Genomic DNA, 24311 nt, shown 5'->3' with positions numbered 1-24311 from the left:
TGTTGAAGAAAAAGTGATGCAGGGGCAAAATACCTGTGAAACATCAAGGCCACATTCACACCATACATTTATTCCACTATTTTTCTACTTTAAACAGTTAAGAATTCTGGGAAGTGGAGTTTATGAAGGGTACTAAGAGTTGTTAGGAGACCGCTATTCCCCTCACAGAGTTGGACTGACTGTTAAAATACTCTGAGAATTGTAGCTCTCTGAGGGGGAAAAGGGAGTCCCCTCACAATTCTCAGTACCCTTCACAAACTACACTTCCCAATATTCTTTGGGGGAAGGCATGACTGTTTAAAGTGGAATTATAGTGGAATAAATGTATGGTGTGAATGTGGCCCAAGTCTAGTTTGACTCATAATCAGATGTTTACTTATTACTAGCCTGTCCCATTCAGGTGAACAATAGTAGTACCTATTACTAGGGCTGCTTCTCAAATTCTCATCATCCAAATTTCTATACCTGTTCTTTTCTTCCTAAAGGGGAAAGAGGTGCATTAAGACTCCTCCATTAAAAAAATAAATAAATCTGAATTTTGTGCATGGGAGTATGTATGCCCTGTTTGCTGCAGATTTCAGTTCATTTGGATCTCTTCTTTCCCCGCTCCACACACCCACATTAGCAATGCATATTTATAAAATACTGGAAGGAAGGAAGGAAGGAAGGAAGGAAGGAAGGATATACTTGTAATATTGCATTAACAATCTTTTGTGGGGGTGTTTGGTGAGTGCAGAGGAGTGCACCATGATTGCTTTTTTGCAGTGTTTGTTCAATGTGCATTTTAGTCATTTAGATATGGAAAAGATAAAACATGAGGCTATCACCAGATCTGGGTCTCATCAATGACGGGATGAGAGACTGCCTGGGAACCACATGTACTCTGCCTTGGGTTTCATATTGGAAGAAATGTGGGACCGAAATGTAAAAAAATAATGAAATTTACTGAAACAAAAGCTAAACGCTATGGCAAACTCAGAGCTTGGAAATAATTCGTTAGGAAACACTAATTACTTGTAATTTATTACTTTTTTGAGGAATTTTTTGAGTGGTTAATTTCTTTACATTTTGATTATAATAGGAGTAATTTCATTACTTTTTGAGCTGTAATTGTAGGGTTTCCAGCGTTACTTTGGGGCATTATTTTGGGGGGGAAGCAAGAGAAACATTCTGCTCCTCTGATTCGTGGATAAAAATCATGTGCTTCTGCGCAGTGTTGCTCTTCCCTCGTGCTCTATGGGTGTTTAGGAGGCAACAAGGGGGGAGGTGGAGAGTGAGACAGGGTGGAATGGAGAAAAAATGGTTAAAAATGGACGGTGGTGGAAAAGAATGGAGTGGAGGGAGAAAGGAGCTGGAAGGTAAGGAGGCAGCAACAGAATGTACATGAAGGTGAGAGACAATGACGTGTGTGTGTGCGCGCGCGCATCTGCTCGTGCGTGTGTGTGTTTGGCGCACAAAGCTCTAAGCAGTAGCCTCTGCTTCTTCCCCACCTCCCCTCTCTTGCCAGCAGAGAGAAGAGAGCTTCAGGGTGAGCAAGGGGCAGGCAGACTGGAGCAGCAAGCAGCCAGGGTCCTAAAGAGCTGCTGCTTCCAGTTTTCTTTCCTGCCCTTCCTTTCTTCCTAACAACCAGAATGCAACTTTGTCTTCTGAGGAAGGTATTCCCTGGAAGTTGTTTTGTGCAAATTAAAAAAATTCCCTCCCCATGGCAAATGCAAAAAGTTCCAAGCAGGTACTTATCCAGGCACTTGTTAAAAATAATTGTATAAATATACAAGTATAGATATGTAAGAGATATATGTCTACTCAGAAGCAACTCTCTTTATGTTTAATGGAGCTTACTCCCAGGTAAATCAAATTTGGTATAGGATTGAACTAATTAGGCAAGGTAAAGGACTGGTTGAAGCCTTGAAGCTGTACCAATCTGCGGGGGAGAGGGAGAGAAAAAAATATGACACTTAATAGTACAAAGATGCATCGATCTGGTTAGGGCAAGTAAAATTTGATGCCTATAATACAAGGACTAACCTGCAGTCCAATACATGTCTACTCAGAAGTAAGTTCCATTGGGTTTAATGGGACTTAGTCCCAAGCAAGTGTGTATTGGAGCATACACTTACCTGGGAGTAAGTCCCATTGAACCCAATAGAGCTTACTTCTGAGTAGACATGTATTGGATTGCAGCCTTACTTTTTATTTATTTATTTATTATTTGGTTTATATCCCATCCTTCCTTCCAGCAGGAGCCCAGGGCGCCAAACAGAAGCGCTAAAAACACATCAAAACATCATAAAAACAGACCTTAAAATACACCAAAACAAAACAACACCAAAACATTTTTAAAAAACCCTTTTAAAACATCTTTTTAAAAGGGTTAAAAAACATATTGTTTTTTAAAAAACATATTAAAAAGCAATTCCAACACAGATGCAGATTGGGATAGGTCTCAACCTAAAAGAGGAAAGTCTTCAAAAGGTGCTGAAAAGATAACAGAGATGATGCCTGCCTAATATTTAAGGGGAGGCAATTCCACAAGGTAGGTACAGCCACACTAAAGGTCTGTTTCCTATGTTGTGTGGAACGGACCTCCTGATAAGATGGTATCTGCAGGAAGCCCTCACCTGCAGAGCGCAGTGATCAACTGGGTATATAAGGGATAAGACAGTCTTTCAGGTATCCTGTTCCCAAGCTATATAGGGCTTTCTACACCAAAACTAGAACCTTGAACTTGGCCTGGTAGCAAATGGGCAGCCAGTGCAATTCTTTCAATAGCGGGGTGACATGTTGGCGATACACTGCCCCAGTGAGCAGTCTCACCGCTGCATTTTGCACCAGCTGCAGCTTCCGGACCAACCTCAAGGGCAGCCCCACATAGAACACATTACAGTAATCCAGCCTGGAGGTTACCAGTGCATGGACAACAATGGTCAGGCTATCCCGGTCCAGAAACAGCCGCAGATGTCTTACCATCCGAAGCTGGTAAAAGGCACTCCTAGCCACTGAGGTCACCTGAGCCTCTAGCGACAAAGATGGATCCAGGAAAAACCCCAGGCTACGGACCTGCTCTTTCAGAGGGGGTATGACCCCATCCAAAGCAAGCAACTGACCAATTATCCAAACTCAAGAACCACCAACCCACAGTGCCTCCATCTTGCTAGGATTCAGACTCAGTTTATTGGCCCGCATCCAGCCCACCACTGAGTAGCAGCCAGAGGCTTGCACCGCCTCTCCCGATTCAGATGTTATGGAGAAATAGAGCTGGGTATTGTCAGCGTACTGCTGGCACCTCACCCCAAAGCTCCTGATGACAGCTTACAAGGGCTTCATACAGATGTTAAACAGCATGAGGGACAAGATGGCACCCTGTGGCACCCCACAGCACAACTGCCAGGGGGGTGAAAGACAGAGATAGGATCAGATAGAGATAGGACAGAGATAGGATCGGAACCACTGTAAAACAGTGCCTCCAGTACCCAACTCACCAAGTCGGCCCAGAAGGATACCATGGTCAATGGTATCAAAAGCCGCTGAGAGATCAAGTAAGAATAACAGGGTTGCACTCCCCCTGTCCTCCTGATGAAGGTCATCCATCAGTGCGACCAAGGCCAATTCTATCCCATAACCAGGCCTGAACCCAGACTGGAATGGGTCAAGATAATCTGTTTCATCCAAGAGTACTTGCAACTGCTGCGCCACAACCCTCTCAATCACCTTCCCTAAGAAGGGTGTATTTGCGACCGGTCGATAGTTGTCACAAACCAATGGGTCCAGGGTGGGCTTTTTCAGGAGTGGTTGGGTCACTGCCTCTTTCAAGGTGGTTGGAACCACTCCCTCCCACAATGATGCATTGACCACACCCTGGATCCACCCATCAAGCTTTAATAAACTAAGAAGGATTTCTTTCCTTTTGCAACCATTTTAATTCTGCCTTCTGTATCTTCACAACAGCCATGCGAGATAGGTTAGACTGAGAGTTAGGGACTAACCCAAGGCAGTAAATAAACAAACACAATGATGAGTAAAAATTTAAAAACGTGAAAATGCTCGTGCTCAGAGTATTTTTGTCATTGTTTGTCAAAGCTTTGTGTGTATGTTTTTATGTCTACTGTCTCAACCTTCTTTTTGCCTGAGAATGTCGTATTTCATACTGTTACAGATGTTCTTTTTTAAAAATAAATTGCCCAAATTCTATGGTTATTTTTTTTATTTGGGTTCTTTGCATGGTTTAGGGATGGCATTGCAGGAGATCAGGCTCTTGGGGCAGGTAGAAATTAAATGGAGTAAGCCTTTTCCACTATGGAAATACAATTATGGGGAAAGCTTCAACTGCTAACATTCTGTCTGTCAGACATCTTATTACTTGTGTGTGCCCCCTTCCCCCGATTTACTTTTGATTTGTGAATACCATGACCATTGCCATTCCCTTCCACCGTTTATCTTTGCAACAACCCTGTGAGGTAGCTTAGGCTGCGACAATATATGTACATAAGCAGTAGTTGGTAGTTGTAGTTGGTACAGTATTAATAAAGTATAGCTCCTGAAATGCTGCAATGTATTCTGGTGGAGTCCAGTCCTATATATGTCTACTCCAAATTAAGCCTCATTGGGTTAAATGGATATAGGATTGCAGATTAATTTTTACCCCTGAAAGAAACGCACTCTCAGATATAGAATTTAAGAGACATACTTTTCTGGTTGTGTTTGAAATAGGTGGGTAGGTGGGAAGGGATTTGTGTTAATCTAATTGGGTCTTCAACATAGTGCCCTCCAGATGTTGTTGGACTACAACTCCCATCAGTTTCAGACAACGTAAACAATTATCAGGGATGATGGAAATTGTAGTCCTACAACATCTGGAGGGCACCACATTGGCTTTCCCTGGTCTGTAAGGCCCCACAAGTAACTTTTGTTGTTGCAATACATACAAGAACATAAGAAAAGCCTGCTGGATCCAACCAATGTCCCATCTAGTCCAGCATCCTGTTCTCACGGTAGCTAATCAGATGTCCTAAAGGGAAGCCCACAAGCAGGACCTGACTTCATGAGCAGCACTCTACTCACTTTTATTCCTAGCAACTGATATTCAGAAGCATACTGTCTCTGACAGTGGAAGTAGAACATAGCCATCATTGCTAGGTGCTGCTGATAGCTTTATCCTCTATGAATTTGTCTAATCCTCTTTTAAAGCCATCTAAATTGGTGCCCATCACTCTTCTTGTGGTAGCAAATTCCATAGTTTCACTATATGCTGGGCAAGACTACATTTTTAATTGCAGGAGAAGGGATATTTAATCTGGTGGATTATACAGCCACAAGAGTGGCTGTATACTATAGCCAACGTGGATTTTTCACATTCCGCAATGTTAAATTGAAAATACCCCCATGCTGTTCTGATGCTTCCCATAAGCTCATTTCAAAACAAAACCTTACAAAACTTATAGTCCTGAACTCAGAAACGCTTGCTTAACAACACTTTCAATTTTCATGGTGATACACAAAACAGTCAGAGAGAATAGAGCGTTCAAAGTCCTTTTGGACTTTTTTCTCTCAGAGTTTTCATAATCTGTTGAAATTCATTAAAAATCAGCAATGTTCACAGAGCACCTGTAATCCTAATACTGACCTTGCCCCATACTCTGACCTTCATCTTCTGCAGTTTAAAAGTTGAAAAAATGCCTTGCTGATTTTTAATTAATTTAAGAAATGTTGGCTGGAACCCTATGATAACGTCAGGCATGCTCAGTAAGACCCAAGTGTCAGTGTTCTAAAAGCCAGACTCACAGCTGCTGGGCTTGCCAAATCAGGCGGCCACACCCACACCAGACTTTGATTTCATGTGAGACAGCCATGGCTTCCCTCAGAGAATCCTGGGAAGTGTGGTTTGTGAAGTGTGCTGAGAGGAGACTCCTGTTCCACTGAGAGAGCTCCAGTGGCCAGATTGGTTTAACAGTCAGCCACTCTGATTGAAGGTCTGTGAGGGGAACAGGGCGTCTCATAGCAACTCTCAGCACCTTTCACTAACTACACTTCTCAGGATTCTTTGAGAGAACCCATGACTGCCGGAAGTGAAATAAAGGTCTGGTATGGATGTGGCCAGAGACAGCTTTGGTTTAAATTTGGGTGGGAGGCTACATGTGCCTGCTGTAGAATAAAAAGGTGAGGGAAACGCTGAAAAACAATTACACTGTTCACAATGTTTTCCTTTTGGAAAGGAAAGGGTTTTCCCATCTGCCCAGTGCCCACCCACCCAATCTCCTCCCCTCCCCCTCCTCATCTCCTCCCTGCCCCTCCCCCAGGTCAGTGTTGGACTAGGATTGGGAGACCAGGGTTCGAATCCCCACACAGCCATGAAGCTGACTGGGTGACCTTGGGCCAGTCACTGCCTCTCAGCCTGAGGAAGGCAATGGTAAAACCACTTCTGAATACCCTGAAAACCCTATTCAACGGGTCACCATAAGTCCGGTCGACTTGAAGGCAGTCCATTTCCATTTTCAAACATGATTGTACAGAAATAAATCCCACTGAACTAAAAAAGTATACAAATGATCAAACTGGGGTTGCTAGACCCAGCCTCCAAGAGATCTTCTGTATCTTTAAAAGTTGTGCAGCGGGAAGGGAGAATTTCACCTTGTGGTTTTTACCATTACAGTGTTGCAAGAAAACCTGTACTTGGCTGAATTTTCTCTTCTCTTAAAGATACAGAATCATTCTCAGGCCCTGAGCCTGGCAAATCTAGATCAAACCCATCCTCCCTTCTCTCTCCTATCCCCTCCCTCTTGCCCCTTCCCTCCCCTTCCTTTGTCCCTCCTTCCCCATCCCCTTCCAATCCCCTCCTTCCCCTTCCTTCTCCTCCCCCTCCCTTTCCACCTCCCCATGGTTAGTTTTACCTCTTAAGCATGATTGCATGGAAGTAAATACCATTGAACTCTATAAGCATGCAAATGATCAAACGTGCCCTCTCCTCCCCCTTCCTTTGCCACCCTCCAATACGCTCCTTCGCCTTCTCCCTCCCCCTCCTCCTCCCCCATGGTCAGTTTTTCCTATCCTAACCATGATTCCATAATAATAATAATAATAATAATAATAATAATAATAATAATAATAAATTTATTTTTGAGTCACCTATCTGTCCGGGTTAACAGACACTCTAGGTGACGTACAAAATATAAAAACATAATATACATATCAACAACAATCATAATCAGTTTAAAAACAACCTTCAATTAATACATTATAAAACTAATCCACCCCAATCTTGTAGGCCTGCCTGAATAGCCAGGTCTTTAAGGCTCGACGAAAACTTATCAGGGAGGGGGCATGTCGAAGGTCAAAAGGAAGGGAATTCCAGAGGGTGGGGGCCACAATCGAAAATGCCCTCTCTCTGGTCCGCACCAGCCTGGCTGTTTTAACCGGTGGGACTGAGAGAAGGTCTTGTGAGGCTGATCTCATCAGGTGGCATAATTGGTGATTCTGGAGGCGTTCCTTCAGATAAACTGGGCCGAAACCGTATAGGGTTTTAAAGGTCAACACCAACACCTTGAATTGGGACCGGTAGACAACTGGTAGCCAGTGAAGATCTATTAGCACTGGAGTAATATGATCACAGCGACGGCTGTGCTTAATCAAGCACGCCGCCACATTTTGTACCAGCTGTAACTTCCGGATCGACTTCAAGGGTAACCCCACGTAGAGCGCATTACAGTAGTCTAAGCGGGAGGAGACCAGGGCATGTATCACTTGTGGGAGCAGATGAACAGGAAGGTAGGGTTGCAGTCTCTGTATCAGATGTAATTGATACCAAGCTGCCCGGCTCACTGCTGAGACCTGAGCCTCCATGGACAGCTGGGAGTCAAGGATGACCCCGAGGCTGCGGACGTGGTCATTCAGGGGTAAACTAACCCCATTAAGCACCAGGTCTGTAATTCCCAACCCTCTTTTGTCTCCCACAAGCAACACCTCAGTCTTGTTGGAGTTCAGTTTCAGCCTATTCTCTCCCATCCAACCACTTACGGATTCCAGGCACTTGGACATGGTATCCACAGCCACCTCTGGTGAGGATTTAAACGAGAGATAGAGCTGAGTATCATCTGCATATTGGTGACACTGCAGCCCAAATCTCCTGATGATAGCCCCCAGCGGCTTTACATAGATGTTGAATAGCATGGGGGAGAGGATAGAACCCTGTGGCACTCCACAATTGAGAGGCCAAGGGTCTGAAACCTCATCCCCCAGTGCCACCCATTGATGTCTGTCTGAGAGATAGGAACGGAGCCACCGTAAAACAGTGCCACCTATTCCTAATCCCTCCAGGCGGTGTAAAAGGATACCGTGGTCGACGGTATCAAAGGCCGCTGAGAGGTCCAGGAGGACAAGGAAGGTATATTCTCCCCTATCCAATGCCCTCCTCATATCATCCACCAGGGTGACCAAGGCTGTTTCAGTTCCATGTCCAGTCCTGAAGCCCGATTGGAATGGATCTAAATAATATGTTTCCTCCAACTGTGTCTGTAACTGTTTGGCCACCACTCGCTCAATCACCTTGCCCAAGAATAGTAAATTTGAGACTGGGCGGAAGTTATTTAACTCTTGGGGATCCAAGGAGGACTTTTTCAAGATGGGCTTTATTATTGCCTCCTTGAGGGCTGATGGCATTGCACCCTCTTCCAAGGATGCATTTACCACTGCCTTGATCCCTTCGCTCAGCCTCTCTTTGCAGCTCATAATGAGCCATGAGGGGCAAGGATCTAATAGACTTCACAGTAGAGAGCACCTTGTCCACTTCCTCAGAAGGAAGAGGCTGAAACCGATCCCAGTGGACCAGAATGCAACTGGCTGACTCTGGCTCACTTCCTGTATCCACGGCGTATGGAATCGTGCTCTTCAGGTGCTCGATTTTATCGGCAAAGTGTTTAGCAAACATGTCACAGGAGGCTTTTGAGTGCTCCAAGGGGTCCTGAGCAACAGGACTGACCAAGTTTCGGACCACCTTGAACAACCTCCTGGGACAACATTCTGCGGACGCAATAGAGGCAGCAAAGAATTCTCTCTTTGTTGTCTTTATTGCCACCTGGTAGGCAGCTATTGCCGCTCTAACCAGTGTCCAATCGTCTTCAGAGCGAGATTTCCGCCACCGGCGCTCTAGTCGTCTCACCTCCTGTCTCAGACCCCGCAGTCATGGTGTATACCAGGGTGCTGTCTGAGTTCTATTCAGGGGGAGAGGATGTTTCAGAGCCACCCGGTCTATTGCCCTCATGATCTCCCTATTCCAATCCATCACCAGGGCTTTGACCAGGCGTCCTTCAGCAGGCTCCAAATCTCCCAGCGCATTCAGGAATCCTATAGGATCCATCAGGCGTCTGGGACGGACCATCCTAATAGGTCCTTGTCCCCTACGGAGGGTGTGTGGCATCGAGAGGTCTATATTCACCAGGTAGTGATCTGACCATGACACGGGGTTGGAAAGAACAGGCCCCATTCTCAGAGCACTTGCCACCCCTTCTGAGACAAACACAAGGTCAAGAGCATGACCGGCTACATGGGTGGGCCCTGTATTACTAAGGTGCAGTTCCCAGGAAGCCATGGTTTCCATGAAATCCCAAGGGGCTCCAGTGAGGATGGTCTCGGTGTGCACGTTGAAGTTCCCCAAAACCAATAGATTGGGGGAAAGCACCCGCACCCCCAAGATCACCTCTAGCACCTCGGTCAGGGAGTCTTCTGTGCAGTGGGGTGGGCGGTACACAAGTAGAATCCCTAAACTGCCGTTTGGGCCCAACCTCCAGTACATGCAATCAACAAACTTGGTCTCATGAAGAGGGGGTCTGGCGAAAACCAAGGATCCCCGATAGATGACTGCCACTCCCCCTCCCCACCTACCAACCCTCGGCTGCTGTGCGTATTGGTAACCGGCTGGACACATGCTCTCAAACGTAGGAGCTGAGGCCTCATCCAGCCAGGTCTCCGTGATACACACCAGGTCCGCATAGAAGTAAATCCCATTGAACTCAATAAGCATGCATATGATCAGACCTGCTTTTCCCCTTCTTCCCCTCTCCTCTCCCTCCTTCCCCCTTCCTTTTTCCTCCTCCCCTGCCCACTCCAGCCCTCCTTCCCTCCCCCCAGTCAGTTTTACTTATCCTAAGCATGATTGCAGGGGAGTAAATCTCACTGAACTCAATAAACATGCAAATGATCAAACCTGCCCTTCTCCTCCCCTCCCCCTCCTGCTTGCTCCCATCCCAGTCCTCTCCTCTGCCTTTCCTCCACTCACTCCCTCCTCCTCTTCTTACTCCTCCCCTCCCCATCCCCTGTGGTCAGTTTCACCTATCCTAAACATGATTGCAGGGGAGTAAATCACACTGAACTCAATAAGCATGCAAATGATCAATCCATTCTCAACAAGCTTGCACAGGATCCCATTTCTTACTCCCTGGATTAAAAAGCAGGGAAATTCACTAATAGGCAAAAAACTTTCTGGTTTAAGAATGTATTGCCACCACTCACCATATGCTCAGAGGCACATGTTACCAAATTCTTCCAAGCTACACAGCAAGTGGATTGGATTGTGAAAGACCAACCCAAATTGTGTTTGCATTTTGACAAATTTGTAGGGCAGTACATTATTTCAGAGAGGAGGTCAGGTCTCCTGCTCCTCTGGTGCATTCACTAGAGCTGCCCAATTTCCCTGTTTTTAAAAGTTTGATAGAAATATCTGTGGGCTATAGGTACATTCTTAATTTGCCTATTAGTGAATTAATTTTGATATGTGCATTTTCTGTTTTCCTATGTTATGTCACTTAAGTTCTATTCTGACAGCTCAATCGTGCATACATGTCTACCCAATGAGTTCAGTGGGACTTACTCCCAGGTAAGTATGTACAGGATTAAGTTACCTCCAAGTTATACAGTTGACAAACAAAATTACAAAGGCAACTAGTAAAGTACTAAAGTTTGCATTTTTCTTTGAGGATAGGCGATTGCCATATTGATAAAAATGTGTTTTAGGTGAAAGTGGTACTGCTGTGTTTTTTGCAGCACCGCAATAGAATACCCGTTTAGTACTGGTGGCAACATAATGACTGTGTAAAAATACATTCCTTGTCTGACATGCTCTTTGAGCAAAGATTAGACATCACAGAAATGTATTGTAAAAGCAGCATTTCAAGTGTAAAATTTAATTTTGACTAAAAAAGTATATGTGTGTTGGGGTATCACCATTGCAAGGGTGGGGGGTGGATGTGATATTCTGTTATGCCATTCTGTTAATCTTATGGATAAAAAAATATTCTGCCACCCTCTGTGTGTGTGTGTTTATTTTTAATATTGTTTTAGGCTACTTAGATGTGCAGCAGCCAAGGCCAGCACCTTGTAGGCACTGCAGTTTTTTTAAAAAGCAACATAAGTGTAATTGTAGTGATTACCTTGATTAACAAATCAAGGACATTTGGGGGGGTCGTTTCAATAGTGACCTCATAAAAGAATATTAACTTTATTTTCTGCCTGGGATTCTCCAAATAAGACTTCCACAGATTTCCTGAGAGGGAATATGGCCCTTGTTCCCCTTTTCTGTTTTATTCCAATATATTGATAGATTGCTATCATATCCCTTCTCAGCCTTCCTTATTCCGAGGGGTATCTTTGCATGTGCATTTACCATACCAGAGTCCACCGTTTTCAATATGAGCTAGCTCGCATGATTAATCAACTCTGTGGTCCTCTTTCCATGGTAAAGGACTGGATGTTTGACATGGATGTTCTATGCAGAGGCTCAAGTTGCATGATTCTTTCTCCTAAAAAAAATGGAGAGGCAAAGGGAGAGATCACATGAATCAGGCATCTACATTCTTGGATGCCCAATTCATGTGCTCTCCCACTTCCAGCCTCATCATATGTTTCATTGTGTGCACGATAGAGAAATATGCATGTGCCTGTTCTTCCATTGTGGAAAGAGGGTAAATATAGGAATCACTCTAAATGTGGAGCTTGACATCATACATACATGTTCAAAGAGCATGCTTGTGGTAATTTCTGGCAACAGGCATTCTATAACATGCCACTGAAGGAGGAGAGACTGCATAATGGTGAATCAGCATGTTACACTGAGCGCCATGTGGGCATAAAATAAAAATATAAAATGGACATGCTTCGTGTACATTCAAAGTTGTCCTTCACTTAAGAAACCAGGCTTTGAAAAACTCTCTGCATAAATTCACTCATAGTGAATTATTTTGAAGCAATCTGAGGCAATGAACTTGAGATCTTGTTGCCTTCATACTGCCTTAGAAATGAAATGACCAGACTCAGTTGTAGGTGGTAGAAAACACGAAAATCCTGAATCCTGGGTATATGTAGATGAATATCCAACGCCCAAAGATAGTTGATTCATCTGAAATAGAGGGCAATAATGGTATTTGGATGGAGAGCCTGTTTGGGGCTATCTCTTAAACTAGTTCTCTGTATTTTATTTATTTATTTATTGTATTTATATACCGCCCCATAGCCGAAGCTCTCTGGGTGGTTTACAGTATATAAATATATCTGTCTGTGTTCTAATTAAAGAACAGGTTAAACAAGTGCGATCAAGATATCATGGAGTATGTACAAGAATTCAGAGAGTTTTCAAAGAGGATGATGTCACGCCTGGAAGGACTCAACGTTTTGAAGACAGATCTTAAGAATGATGTAGACTATTTGCTAACCAGAGTGGAAAGAGCTCAAAGGGATATTGACTATTTTGAATCTGTGCAAGAGTCACCTGACGCATGTGTGGAAATAGATGAGGACCTTGTGGATCAGCAATTAATTGAACAAGAGGAGTCGAAAAAGAAAGTCAAGCTCATGCTTAATGCAAGTAAGAGCAGTTTATAACATTTTTAACTTATTCCAGGGATGAGTAGCCAGTGGCTCTCCGGATGTTTTCGGACTCCAAGTCACATGCTGGCTGAGACTGATAGAGTCCAGCAACATCTGTAGGACCTCAGGTTCTTCCTCTCTGCTTTAATGTCAGTATACTGGCACATATATTAACAGAGTCGGATAATTAATAAATTGTGTCAGCTACAGTCCTGCAAATAATCTACTGGATTTCCCCCCCTTATTTATTTAATTATTTCCTGTTCATCATCAGGATTACACAATATGAATGACACAGCACAATCCTATTCAAACTACCCAGAAGTAAGTCCCACTGAGTTCAATAGAGCTTCTTCCCTCACCAGTGTATTTAGGATTGCAACCTTAGCTGGAAGCCACATTTTATTTTAAATTTAAAATTTCAGCATGAGAGAGCCAACAGCAGCACATCAGGATTTAGAGAAAGTCTTTATTGTTTCTCAATTCATCCCTGAAGGAATGTTTTTGGGTTCTGAAATACTGAAATATAATCTACACCTTGGGCATCAACACCATTTTCAGTCTGGGGTGATCATCTGTTGCATTAGTTATTAGATTCATGCATGGCATGAGCAATGCACAAAAGAATAATAATTTATAATTTGGGGATTAGAGCCTTATGAGTTTCAAAAGCAATGGGTACTTAGTGCTAGGAGGACAGCATTAGGGTTCTTTTCTTTCTTCATGGCGTTATGTGCACACACACACACACATTTTTGCACCTCCTGTCTATATATGTGTTACATCACTTTTGATGTATAGGGAAATATACAAAAATGTGGCATTTAAAAAAATGCCTGGGAAAAACTGCTTATCTCTAAGGTAGAGAAGAAACATTATTTGTTCTTCTGTTTCCACATACACACATAAGCATTACAAGCTACAGTATGTAAGCTCTTTGCTGCTCCAGTAACTGTGATCTTCTGTTCTTTTCTTTCCAGGCATGTATATAAATATATCCCTTTTTAGAAAGTAAATGCAACAGCCATTCTAAAATTATTTTCTATGTTATCCATATATCTAACCCAAAGTCATCCGGGAGGTCTTCTACCTTTGGCTGATCCACCTAAAAATCTGCTGTGATTTTCTTGCAGCAGACATTGTTAAAATGTGGGTAATCCATCTTAATCTAATTTAATTTTTGAACCTATGCATGATTGTCACAATTTTGACATGGTCCATAAATTTATCTTTTCAATTCAGGAAACACTTAACTTGGCCCCCTCCCTTTTTATCATTGGATTAGAATCAGACTAAAGTTAGCTAAACCTAGGACCCCTTGAAATCCATGGGACAAGCAGAGCTTGGAAAAGTTACTTTTTTGAACTACAACTCCCATCAGCCCCAGCCAGCATGGCCACTGGATTGGGCTGATGGGAGTTGTAGTTCAAAAAAGTAACTTTTCCAAGCTCTGGAAGTCAATAATGACTTAATTCCCATTTGATTTTAGTGGGAACCAAGGACTGGTTCACACAGAGATTTTGTACGGGTCTGGTGCTGCTCACAACCCCTTTTAATTTGCATGGTTCACATGATGTGACTGGCAATCAGCAACTAAAATGCAGTTTTCCCCTTTAAATCCAAAGTAAAAACATGCTATTTTAATCTGAAAAGGGAAGGTAAAAACATCTCCAGTTCTGTATCTCTAGGGGTTTGTAGACGCTTTAATCCAATGCTTTCCCTCTCCATGCCCACTACCTCTGGCTCCCATTCTGCAAGCCTGCGTGGTCATTAGGAAGCTGCATGTTTGATCCTTTCCCTTCAGTGTGAATGAAAAGCACCGTGTTTGCAGCTGGCTTTAAGCCCCCTATGTGGACTGTGCAAACAGAAAACGAAGGTAAAAGCAGTGTTTTTACTACGATGTTTTGCTCCCATGTGGATAAGCCCATAGTCTGTATCCACCTCGTAAATATGTGGCAACATGGGAATTATAACACATGCTTAAACACCAGTTTAATTTATGTTTTACATTTTGCACATTGTGTGTCTTTATTATTGTAAGCCACTTTGAGACTTAGATAGTGAAAAGTGGGATGTAATTTTTTAAAATAAATAATATATAAATAAATGTATAAATACGAAGACTAGAGTTTTTCGAGCTTTTGAAAATCACCACCGGCACTTGGCACTTTCATGTAGTATTCTACCATTGATCTTTTATTTGATTTTCTGAATTTTGTCCTTCAAGGGCCTATCCACACTAAAACTTACATCAGTTATGTACCAGTTTAATGATCATGACTGGTTTCCTGGGACAAGTCAATAACTGTGTTGCTAGTTCGAGTCTTACAGTGTTAGAGTAGGGCTGAAAGGGGAAACCATTCTCATCTACATTTTCTTCAGTACTGAAAGCTCCCTCTCCCGTTTGATGATTTTCTGTGAAAGGAGATGAAAGTGTATATAATTTTTCAATGTATACATTTTCAAAACTTTTTCCATTCTAGCATGTGCATTCTAAATGCATGTTCGTATAGTTTTTAAACTGAGAATTGTACAGCAGAATTCAGCAAAGTGCAAAATCTAATTACATTCCAATCTGTACATTAGTTCAGGAGATAAAGATCAGATCAGTTCACACTGAAATTCACAGACATCAAACTCTTGAAGTATCTCTACTTTGCAGTAGTGGCCAGTGGGATAGGGTGGAGCATATGTGTATGGGGCTAGCGTGGGGCAGGACAGTGGAGAGTTCAGGACTGCACTGAACAACTGACAAGAGCACTGGATTAGCTCTACCAGTGTGTCTGTGCAGCCCTATCCTCAATGCCACCCTGGCCTGCCCCAGGTAAGCTGCAGCGATTCCAGTGTCTGGAGGATGGCTCTACCACTAGCCACCATAGCTACCAAGTGACCCTAGGATCACCGCTGTGATCAGTTCAGGAAACATTATCCTTACTTTATCTGCTTTGTTTGCCCTGATGTCAGTGTATAGTGATATCTCTTGTCTGCAGAGCATCATCATATCATCATGTTCTCTATGCTATCCCTAATTGGCTGGGTTTACTTCAGAAAATTGAAATGGGTCATTATGAAGAAAAGGAAAGCAGCAGTAGATAGAGGAAACAAGCAGCAAATGACTTTTAACAAAGGGTATACACACATTTTAAAAGGTTTTTCCCCAGAAATATCCCCTCAGCACTACTTTTGGTTTGAGCAGGCATTCATTCATTCATTCATATAACGAAAAACTGTCACATATCCTCACAGCTAATAATTTCAACATTGTCAGGAACAGAACCTTTCAGCTATCAAATGCCTAAGTAAATGGGAATGTGTTTAAACTTCCTTCTGAATGTTAATAATGAGGGAGACACTTCACTAGAGAGGACATTCCACAAATGGGGTGTCAGAGAGTCATGATGCTGGGAACGGAGAGTTCTGAGCGAGCTTATGTGTGAATCCTTGCTAAAGATTATACCTTCCCTGCAAATTAGTCAGACAGAGACTTTAAGCTTTAAAATAAGAAATAACTACTTTATTCTGGAAGTACATACTTGACAGGAAATAGTCCTATATCTAGCTAACTAGCTAAGTTGGAGACGCAAACACTGAGCCCAGTGCTTGCCCTCATGCTTGGAGGAGAGGGAGAGACAAAGGAATATGTCTGCTCCCCTCTCAAGAGAAAGAAGAAGTAAGAAGGAGGGAAGGAACTGTGATCAACATCCTTTGCATATCAGTCTAGCAGGAAGGAAGAGACAGCAGGAGATCAAAGGACAGGTATAGCTTAGCAACCAAGAGGTCTCCTCTCCAGCTACCCTTTTTAACCCCATGCAGCTTCAACCCACAAGTTGGAGTTGAACCACATATATTCCAACATGGGGAACTGCCACCAAGAAGGCCTTGTCATGGGTCAATGCCAACAGGCAGAGGCAGGACCACCAGTACCTCCCAAGAGCCCAAGACGATATTGGGGAAGGCACTCAGGTCCCAAGCCATTTAGACTTTGTACACTAATACTAATACCTTGAATTGGGTCTGGTAGCTCAGGACAGATAGTGCAGTTCTTTAAGGACTGGTGACACATGATCCCATTGGGATGTATCAACATAGGAGTCATATTCTGCACTAGATTCAGCTTCCAGACCATCTTCAAAGGCAGTCCCACATACAGAGCATTACAGGAGTCCAGGCAAGAGGTCACCAGAGCATGGGCATCTAAGGCCACGCTAACCCGGTCTAAGAGCAGCCGTAGCTGGCAAACCAGCCTAAGCTGGGCATAAGCATTTCTAGCCACAGAAGCCTCTTGAGACTCCAGTGACAGGTTGGAATCCAGGGGAACTCCCAGACTACAAACCTGCTCCTTCAGGAGTGCAACCCCTCCCAGAACAGGTTATCCACCTCTTTCCCAGACACAGGAACCACCCACCCACAGCCCTTCCATGTTATCAGGATTTAACCTCCATTTATTGGGCCCCATTCAGTCCATCACTGCTTCCATATACCAGTCCAACACCTGAATAGCATCTCCTGACTCAGATGGAATAGAAAGACAGACCTACATGTCGTCAGTATACTGATGACCCCATGCTCCAACTTTGTGGATGACAATTCCCAGTGTTTTCATATAGATATTGACACAGAATGGACCCTTGTAGGACTCTACAGCTCAAAAGCCTTAGGGCAGAGCAACAGTCTCCAAATACTGCTTTCTGGTAACAACCCTGCAGGTAGGAGTGGAACCATTTTAATACCGTGCCTCCAACTCCCACTGCCCTGAATTGTTCCAAAAAGACACCATGGTCAATGGTGTCAGAAGCCACTGAGAGATCAAGGAGAACCAACCATGTCACACTCCCCCATCTATTTCCTAACAAAGGTCATCGGTCAGGGCAATCAAGGCTGTTTCTGTATTAAAACCAGGCCTGAAACCAGACTGAAAAGTTAATTCACAGTTTATGCGGCCATTGTGTCCAATGTCTCTAGTCTGCTTTTTAAAACAAAAACAAAAAAAAGCGAAACCAAGTTGCCTAGAGAAATGCCCTGAGCTTGAGTGTGGAAGGGGTGAAGATGAGAGGTGATCTTTCATTTTGATGAATGGGTAAATATTTCCTAGAGGATTTCAGTCATAGTGATTTCAGGGGAGGATGTTTGCAAACTTTTAGAAGTCATTAGGGCTATTCTTTTTCCCCTCTTAGTTCACGTGTTGACTTTTCATGTGTTATTTGTTCCATTTTATCATAATTCCTTTCTGTTTTTCCAACAAACACCACCTACTTTAATTATTTGTTTGTCATCCCATTTTTCTTAATTTTTTGTTTCGTGTTCCACTTTTCTTATTTTTTCCTTTGTGCAAAGTTCTCTTAAAAATCCCCTGCCTGCCACTCTATTTTTGTTGGTTTTTATCCATTTCCAGTTGTTTTTTCTCCCAGTTTTAGTTTTTTGTTCAAAGTTTCATTTGTTTCTCTTCAGCTTTACTTGTGATTTCACATGTTTCCTCCCCTCCCCAGTCTAGATCTGGTACTTCCCTTCTCCCACACACACACACTCAGCTAAGCCCGCTTGTCCCTTAAATAATCTCCCAGTCGGGTTATAGAATCATAGAAGAGCAGAGTTGGAAGGGGCCTAAGTAGTGTCAGTATAAGGCCATCGAGTCCAACCCCCTGCTTTGTGCAGGAAGGTGTTGCTCATTGCCACCCTATAGCCACTTGTAGAAGAATGACTGCACCTATTGTTCTGAAAGTTAGTAGGCTTTATCCCCTCAGAAGGGGGATCCCCATGTCTGCAAATTGCATCCTGTTCTGGCAGAAAATTGAAAGTAAGAGAAAAAAAACTGCTAAAGGTTCTCTGCATAAAAACCTCTGGATGGATTTGCCTGCAGTGTGGCAGGCTTAATCCACTCTGGAGGGCTCCTTTGCCTGCAAATTTCATTCACTACCGTGAAAAGGAAAAAAAGATATAGCCATTTTATTATCTTCATAATAGTAAATGGGGGGGGGGGAACAGAGGTTCTCATTTGGCAGATCTGACTCGGACCTGAATACCAACTCAAATAGGAAAAACACAGAATGGATCCAAAGCAGACTGGGATGCTTCCTAATACTGCAGTTACAAGGTGAATCTTGCGACCAGGGCACGCCCCCAGTAAACATATCATATGGGTATCTAGGATGGAAACTCATTGCACTATTTCATGCTCAGTGCACTGACACCCTGCGTGACCTTGATCAGCTTTGCAGTGCTCCCCCCACCCCATTCTGCTGCATACTGCATTTGGGGACAGACATATGAGGGTTTTATAGTATATGTGAAGAAAAGAGTGGTTATACTTTCAGACAGAGTAGCCTCCTAAAATTGATGTATGCATGTAATACAGATTGCATCATTTGCCTCAGAAGTACAATGCTGTCTGGGGAGAGTTATTTTGCAAGCACAAATTTCATTTGCTTCCTATTGGTTTTGATGCAGGCTGGTAATGATAAACATTTCCAGTGCAAGTTGTATGAAGTGTGTTCTGGGCTACAACCATGCTCTTAGATGTCAGTGATCTTTCATTTCACATTTTCGAGTGGCTGAAAGTACTGCTTGTCCTCCTCTCAAATGAAGCATAAAACTCTCATTTGAGGTCTGAGATGATTTAGGGTACCCCACTACATCAAAGCTTTCAGGATGGTTAGTCATCTCCCAACTGTATACATCAGCATTAGCCGCTGGCATCTAAGAGTATAAACTTCCCCAAAGGGAATGGGAATATATCCACTTGTTTCAGTTTGGAGTAGCCCCCCACCCCCACTCAAGAGGACAGTGATAATGCTACAGAGACAGTTACATAAGCATGTTCTGTAACATTTTCTGCTTCAACATCCTACCTTAAGGATTTGTTTACTCTGCTTGGCTGAAAATGCTGTGCCTTATTAAAAGGCATTCTTTAAAGTTTAAACAATGCCTCTTCTCAAGCAGTATTGCCTTTGGCAAGATGATTATTTACTTGAATAAACCATCATAAAGTGCCTGCCATAAAACATGGCTCTGACCAAAAAGATCCTGGATGATGTCCTAGCAAGAGCTGTGCAGCCCACTACTATGGCTCTGGGTGGGTGGGGAGGTGATATTCCAGTGACAGGACAGAATTGAGGACTGGTCCACATCAGCTTCTCTTTGTCATAATAGTCCTCTCCAGAGGCTACAGTTAAGGTAAAGAAATCATGTGGGGGGAGGACATGGGATACATATGCTAGTTCCACCCCCATTGCTCTTCCTACTACCTTCTAACTCGTGGAAGGCAAAGGTCTGAAGCAGCGAGTCTTCTGTATTTGCAGTCTCCCCATGGATTTTAGAACTCTGAAGGGCTGTAGCTCAGTAATATGGCATGTGCTTTGAACTCAGAAGGTCCCAGGTTCAATCTCTGGCATCTCTAGGTAGGACTGGCAGAGACTCCTATCTGAAACCCTGGTGGGCTGCTACCAGTCAGTGTAGACAACAATGAGCAAGTTTGGCCAACGATCTGACTCATATAAGGCAGTGTCCAAGTTTATATTTATTTACTTATTATAACATTTATATCCCACGTTTCCTCCAAGGAGGTCAAGGTGGTATACAAACATGGTTTTTCCCCTCCCAATTTTAACCTCACAACAACCCTGTGAGGTAGGTTAGGCTGAGAGACAGTGACTGGCCCAAGAGCACCCAGTGAGCTTCATGGCTGAGCAGGGATTTGAACCCTGGTTTCCCAGATCCCAGTCCAATACTCTAACCACTACACCACACTGGCTCTCTATGTCCTATGTGTGAGGAGCCTCCATGAGAATGGAGGACCTTTGCCTTCCACAAGTTGGAAGGCGAAAGGTGAAGCTAGTGTGTTTGTCTCCTGCCATCACATGTTTACTTTATCTTAATTGTAATGCCTGATGAGGGCTCATGCGGTGCTTTTTGTCAATTACACTGTGTTGAAAGTATGAGTGTTGTGTCAGTGGGCTAAATGGCTGTCCCAATGTTCTCTTGCAGAAGATCCCAGGTTTAATCTATAGCATCTCCCCTTGTTTTGTTAAACCAGGTAGCAGACCGATAAGAGACTCATGCCTGGAGAATGACTCCTAATCTAAGTAGATTAACAGCCTGGAAGTCTGATGTGACCTTCTTTCCAGAAAGTCTACATATAAACAAAGCAATGCATCAAAAGAGTCTTGTGACTCATGGGGATGCTGTTAACAAAAACAGGTTCCATGTGGAACTCCGGCATGAGAAGAGCCCAAAAGTTATTTCAGCATCAACCAAAGTTAATTTATCTTTTATCTAAAACTAGAGCAGAGTCTAGTATATGTGGACCCTCTATACATAACCCCCTGTGAATACCGCTTACCATGAAAACCCTATTCATAGGATAGCCATAAGTTGGGATCAACTTGAAGGCAGTCCATTTCCATTTTCAAACCTCTGGTCACCAATTAGTTATATAAAAAGGACCATGCTGAGGAAGGATTGAGAGTGAAGAGCTGTACCCTCACCCCAGGAGTGACTGTCACCTCTCCTTTGACAAAGTTATTTTGCTTCTGAGTTGAGTTGGCAACTGGGAGTCCAGGTGGTACTTTGGGAAATTGGCTTTGGGGCTTCCAGCTGCTGATCCCTGGATCATGGACCAACTTTTCACTGCTCCATTTACAGTTATTTTCTTTGACAAAATGTATAGCAATTATGACATGTGATGGTGACTATACAGCCAACTTTGGAACATAATTTACACATTTTGTTTTGGGGGAGAATATTCAAATACTAAAGCAGGGGACTTGTGGGATGTGTATTGACAGTCTACTGAGTTTCTATTTGTATTTACCATTGTTGTTTTTTCCTTAAAGGTTGCAACTACATGATTGCAGGCATCAAATCCCTAAAGATAGTAAAGAAGGCTGGAGACATACATGGGTCATGGCTGAAAGACCCTGGCAAGAATTACCCAAAGATTTATTTCTTAACTGGGGTCAAGAACAAAACCATAATGGAGTTTGCAAATATCCGGGCTTTTACTCAAAATGGTGAGAAACAGTCAGCTCGGAGAGTTACTCTGCCATTTCCCTGGCAAGGAACAGGCCATGCTATATATAACGGTTTTCTCTTTTATCATAAATTTGGCTCCTTAAATGAGATAATCAAGTTTGATATTCAGAAAAGAAATGTAACTGGCCAGATGTTTTTGTCAGGTGCAGGAGAGACATTTGCCTATGATCTTCATCCTTATACTAAAATAGACCTAGCTGTGGATGAGCTGGGGTTATGGGCAATCCATGCAGAGCCAGGTACTGATGGAAAGCTGGTCATTACTAAAATCAGCCATGAAACCATGGCTGTGGAATATACTTGGGATACGTCGTGCAAAAGCCAGAATGCTGAAGCAGCATTCATGATGTGTGGTGCCCTGTATGTAGTGTACAATTCACCAGGGGGAGGCACATCTCGCATACAGTGTATTTATGACACCTTAGATACCATCAATCCTTATGAAATCCCAACATTTCATTTCCTTAAACGCCAGACGAGTCATTCCATGGTGCATTATTACCCCAGAGAACAACAACTCTTTGCCTGGGATAATGGATCCCAGGTCATTTACAAGCTCCAGACAAAGCAAAAAAGTTAAACAAAAATCCTCCACCTCACCCCCATGTCCCACCCCACCTGCCAATGTAAATATTACAATGATTTTACAGATACTAGACTGAGATATAAAAAGTGGTTGTTTTTTCTACTTGCCCACAGTTTAGACTTAATTTTACACTTCATTATGGTTTAAAAAAAAAAAAGATTTTCTTTTCACCCCTGTGCAAAGTTTTGTGAATGCTGCAGTGCTCAAAAGAGGCCTTCTTCCTCCTTGCAAACAGCCAGCTCTCTGATGCTGCAACCTGAATTACTCTGGTACAGGTGGCAGATTGGGAAGAATGCCACAAATGAGCAGGCTTTTGTTGCTGTTGTTAGGGACAGGGGTAGGGGAATGTGTCTAGCACAGAGGAAGTGGGAGAAAAAGAGGACATACCATTGGCTGGTGGAAGAGGACGAACATGTGTGTCTGTCTTGGGAACAAGGAGGAATAGCACCATGTTGTTTTTTCTTCAGGCGCACAATGCCGACTATTGGCTTTCTAACACCCTTCCCTCCCCACGCTATTTGTCTTTCCTTTCTGGCTTTTTCCTCCCATCTCTTTCTCCATCCAGAGTTTCTCTTTCCCTGGATCCTCTCTTCTAAGCTTTCTTGTCCCTCTCACCTTGCTTTCCTTCCCCACTGCTACTTGTTGTCTTTCCCAGCCCTTAAACGATTTCTCACTCTCCTTTCCTTGGGGGGAAGGACCATAGCTCAGTGGTAGAGCACATGCCATTCGTGTCAACAGTCCCAGGTCCAGTCCCTCATATCTCCAGATACTGCTGGGAAAGACTCCCTGCCTGAAACCCTGAAGAGCCATCACCAGTCATGGTTATAGACTAGACAATCAGTATAAAGCTGCTTCCTGTATTTTCCACTCTCTGGCCGTCTCCCTTCCTTTCCCAGCTCCCTCTCTTTCTCCCTGCCAGAAAAGCGGCTTGGTGTTTTGACCAGCTCATGCTGGGGGCAGGGGGCTGCTGGTCCACTCCTCATTGAATTTCTTCTCCAAGCCAGAAGCTGGGTGTGGAAGAGACAGAGAGAGTGAGAGTGTGTGTGTGAGAGGGAGACAGAGATAGATGCTCAGTTCTGGCTACTTAAGAACATAAGAACATAAGAAGAGCCTGCTGGATCAGGCCAGTGGCCCATCTAGTCCAGCATCCTGTTCTCACAGTGGCCAACCAGGTGCCTGGGGGAAGCTCACAAGCAGGACCCGAGTGCAAGAACACTCTCCCCTCCTGAGGCTTCCGGCAACTGGTTTTCAGAAGCATGCTGCCTCTGACTAGGGTGGCAGAGCACAGCCATCATGGCTAGTAGCCATTGATAGCCCTGTCCTCCATGAATTTGTCTAATCTTCTTTTAAAGCCGTCCAAGCTGGTGGCCATTACTGCATCTTGTGGGAGCAAATTCCATAGTTTAACTATGCGCTGAGTAAAGAAGTACTTCCTTTTGTCTGTCCTGAATCTTCCAACATTCAGCTTCTTTGAATGTCCACGAGTTCTAGTATTATGAGAGAGGGAGAAGAACTTTTCTCTATCCACTTTCTCAATGCCATGCATAATTTTATACACTTCTATCATGTCTCCTCTGACCCGCCTTTTCTCTAAACTAAAAAGCCCCAAATGCTGCAACCTTTCCTCGTAAGGGAGTCGCTCCATCCCCTTGATCATTCTGGTTGCCCTCTTCTGAACCTTTTCCAACTCTATAATATCCTTTTTGAGATGAGGCGACCAGAACTGTACACAGTATTCCAAATGCGGCCGCACCATAGATTTATACAACGGCATTATGATATCGGCTGTTTTATTTTCAATACCTTTCCTAATTATCGCTAGCATGGAATTTGCCTTTTTCACAGGTGCCGC

General features: G+C 43.5%; 1 protein-coding gene across 1 annotated transcript in view; it reads left to right on the top strand.

Annotated features, from left to right (window-relative positions):
* The window catches only part of OLFML1 (olfactomedin like 1), a 28197-nt gene extending 4324 nt beyond the window's left edge, over positions 1-23873 (top strand). Inside the window, exons 2-3 of the mRNA XM_061613122.1 lie at positions 12553-12844; positions 21675-23873. Coding sequence (XP_061469106.1) covers positions 12553-12844; positions 21675-22453 — 1071 coding nt within the window. The 3' untranslated portion in view covers positions 22454-23873. The remainder of the gene's footprint in view (positions 1-12552; positions 12845-21674) is intronic.
* Positions 23874-24311: the final 438 nt, after the last annotated feature.

This window comes from Rhineura floridana, chromosome 2 (genome assembly GCF_030035675.1).
Source record: "Rhineura floridana isolate rRhiFlo1 chromosome 2, rRhiFlo1.hap2, whole genome shotgun sequence".
Taxonomy (NCBI): domain Eukaryota; kingdom Metazoa; phylum Chordata; class Lepidosauria; order Squamata; family Rhineuridae; genus Rhineura; species Rhineura floridana.
The sequence above is the reverse complement of the archived record's forward strand: the minus strand, read 5'-3'. Positions and strand labels throughout refer to the sequence as shown.